Consider the following 2,759-nt stretch of genomic DNA (forward strand, 5'->3'; position numbering starts at 1 on the left):
TAAATTTGAAAGAAACTAAATTTAACTTATTTATTATTATTATTTTTTTTTTCCCTTTTTGTCTTTTTTCGTGACCGGCAACGGATCGCAACCCTCAGTGTCGCGCCCATACTGGACCAGGACCGGCAACGGAATCGCACCCCTCGGCGTTCCGCCCGCACCTCGCTCAGCCAGTGAGCGGCCGGTCTGTATGTGGGATCCGAACCCTCGGCGGGAGCGCCACCGCGCTCCCAAGCGGCGCACTGTAGCAGTGCGCCACCGGGCCGGCCCTATTATTATTATTATTTTTTTTGCATAGAAAATAAATTTTAAATGGCAGATTTTATATTGAACAGTCAGGTATATAAACAGAATAAGATTTTACAGTGACTAAAGCTAATTTGGATTGAAAAAATAATAGGGAAAGAGAAACAGCATAGTTTCCACATAACAGTGAAAAGATTGTCTTCCATAAGTATCCATGGATATTTCATGTAAAACTCAGTTTAAAACAAAACCCTCTCTTGGGCTGAACCCGTGGCTCACTTGGGAGAGTGCGGCGCTGGGAGCACTGAGGCCATGGGTTCGGATCCTATATAGGGATGGCCGGTGCACTCACTGGCTGAGCACGGTGAGAGTGACACCAAGCCAAGGGTTACGATCCCCTTACCGGTCACAAAAAAATAAAAAATAAAAGAAAAATAAATAAATAAAATAAATAAAACAAAACCCTCTCTAATATAAACTTAAGTGGAATATGGTCTATATTTTACTAACTTTTAAAATACTGTTGTCTCCTTTGATTATAGTAAGTCTTCTTTCCTCAACTGGCTTCTAATAATTCCAAACTGGCATATTTACGGATTTCATTTGGTCTCACTTTTTTCTTTATACATCCTCTATTTTTTGTTCATCTTGATGCTCATTTCTTAACAGGCAGCATAGCAGAGTGATTAAAAGATGGACCCCTAAGCTATACTGCCTGGGCTCAAAATCCGATTTGGCAACTCACTAGCTCCATGACAAGTTACCTAAACTCTGTTCCTCAGTTCTCTAATTTCCAAATACAGATAATAACAACTACCTCAAGAGGATTGTTCTGAGAAATAAATGAGTTACTACACATAAAGCACTGAGAACAGTGTCTGGCACATAGAAAATGTTTAATAGATTTTAACTATTCCTATTATTGTTGCTATTTATATCGCCATAATCACCATTAATACTGCAATTACTACTGATTGTCCATACCCTAAAATTAGATGTTTTGCAAAATTTGAGCTTAGAAGTATGTAGGAGTTGGCTTTCAGATAAAAGAAAAGAAATGTGCTTGTGGTTATTCCTGGAATTCACAGCTACAATTAGGAATCAAATATAGGAAAGTGTAAAATTAGTTCTATAAGTAGTAAACATTAGAGCTAGAGGGGGTTCTTAAGAGAACTTATAGATTAGCCACAGAGATCATAAATGAGCTCTAAGAAAATAATCAACTCAGGGGATATTTTTCTATTGTCCATTTCTGAGGGGTAATTAACTACAAAAAGGGAACAGCAAGGGGCCGGCCCTGTGGCTCACTCCGGAGAGTGCAGTGCTGATAGCTCCGAGGCCGTGGGTTCGGATCCTATATAGGGATGGCCAGTGCGCTCACTGGCTGAGTGTGGTACAGACCAACACCAGCCAAGGGTTGCAATCCCCTTACCGGTCAAAAAAAAAAGGGGGGAGGGAACAGCAAGAACCCCATGACACTAAAGTTAGTGGACATTGGAGGAAAGCTAAAATATCTTAGGGTGGTAATGGGATGGGCAGGGAAGCATAAAGATAAGCTTTTGGAAATCAAACTTACTAATAAACCGTGTGGAATAAACAATGCATCAACGCATACATACCCTTAAAGAGAACTTGGTATTACATGTTGCTGGAACGAAGTCCGTAAAAGGCAAAGAAAAATCAATGTTTAGCGTTTCCCCACAGGCTGCCAGATACACTACAAAAAAAAAAAAAAAAGAAAAAAGAAAAAGAAAAAGTAAATTTACTTTTAATGTCAAAAAAATTTAAATTTAAAAGTAGCCTAAAATGCACACCTAAACAAAATTAAATTTAAGACAACAGTTCAGTCTAACACAAACTCTGAAATAATGCTCTGAGAGTATCACAAGATAACGGGGGAAAAATCACTTCTAGTACCTATTAAAACTACAAAATCAATGCTAATTTACTTTGTTGGTATTTGATTTCATGAGAACATTTAACTTAATTTTTAAAAACTTCTTACCATTTTCCTGTTGTTTAGTGGAACAATCAATCCAATTGCGTTGATTAGCAGCCCAAATCATTTCAAATTGATGAAACATGATTTTAAAATTCCATGTATATGGAACAAATGAAAAAATGTCTGGAGCACTATCACTAGACCAATCTTGAATTAAATCTAAAATTATTGGGTTAAGGAATAAAAAGTAAAGTTAATGGAAATTCAGAAAACAAAACACAGTTTCTAACACCATTCAAAAATAAATTTTTCTTTTGTAACTAAAAAGAACTTTTATATTGAAATATTTAAATGGTCATTAAGATGTAGTTAAATTTGACAGTAAACATATGTTTACTTACTAATCGTAGTTACGAATGAGAAAAATTTTATGTATTTCACATATAATTTTTTACAAGAAATTTTATAAGATAAAGAGAAAAAAAAAATCACCTGGTATTCCACCACCCAAATAACCAACATTATGGATACATTTCCTTCTAGTTATTTTTCTACTTAGATTTTTTTTTTT

At 35.9% G+C, this 2,759-nt stretch overlaps 1 protein-coding gene across 1 annotated transcript in view; it reads right to left on the reverse strand.

The window, feature by feature from the left end:
* Positions 1 to 2,759, reverse strand: part of KIAA1109 (KIAA1109 ortholog) — a gene marked incomplete at its 3' end in the record, with an annotated part of 85,966 nt that overhangs the window by 24,920 nt on the left and 58,287 nt on the right. Inside the window, exons 16-17 of the mRNA XM_008590969.1 lie at positions 2,252 to 2,407; positions 1,866 to 1,963 (exon numbers count right to left, since the gene is read on the reverse strand). Of these exons, the coding sequence (XP_008589191.1) occupies positions 1,866 to 1,963; positions 2,252 to 2,407 (254 nt within the window). The remainder of the gene's footprint in view (positions 1 to 1,865; positions 1,964 to 2,251; positions 2,408 to 2,759) is intronic.

This window comes from Galeopterus variegatus, unplaced genomic scaffold (assembly GCF_000696425.1).
Source record: "Galeopterus variegatus unplaced genomic scaffold, G_variegatus-3.0.2 Scaffold6522, whole genome shotgun sequence".
In the NCBI taxonomy this organism is placed as follows: domain Eukaryota; kingdom Metazoa; phylum Chordata; class Mammalia; order Dermoptera; family Cynocephalidae; genus Galeopterus; species Galeopterus variegatus.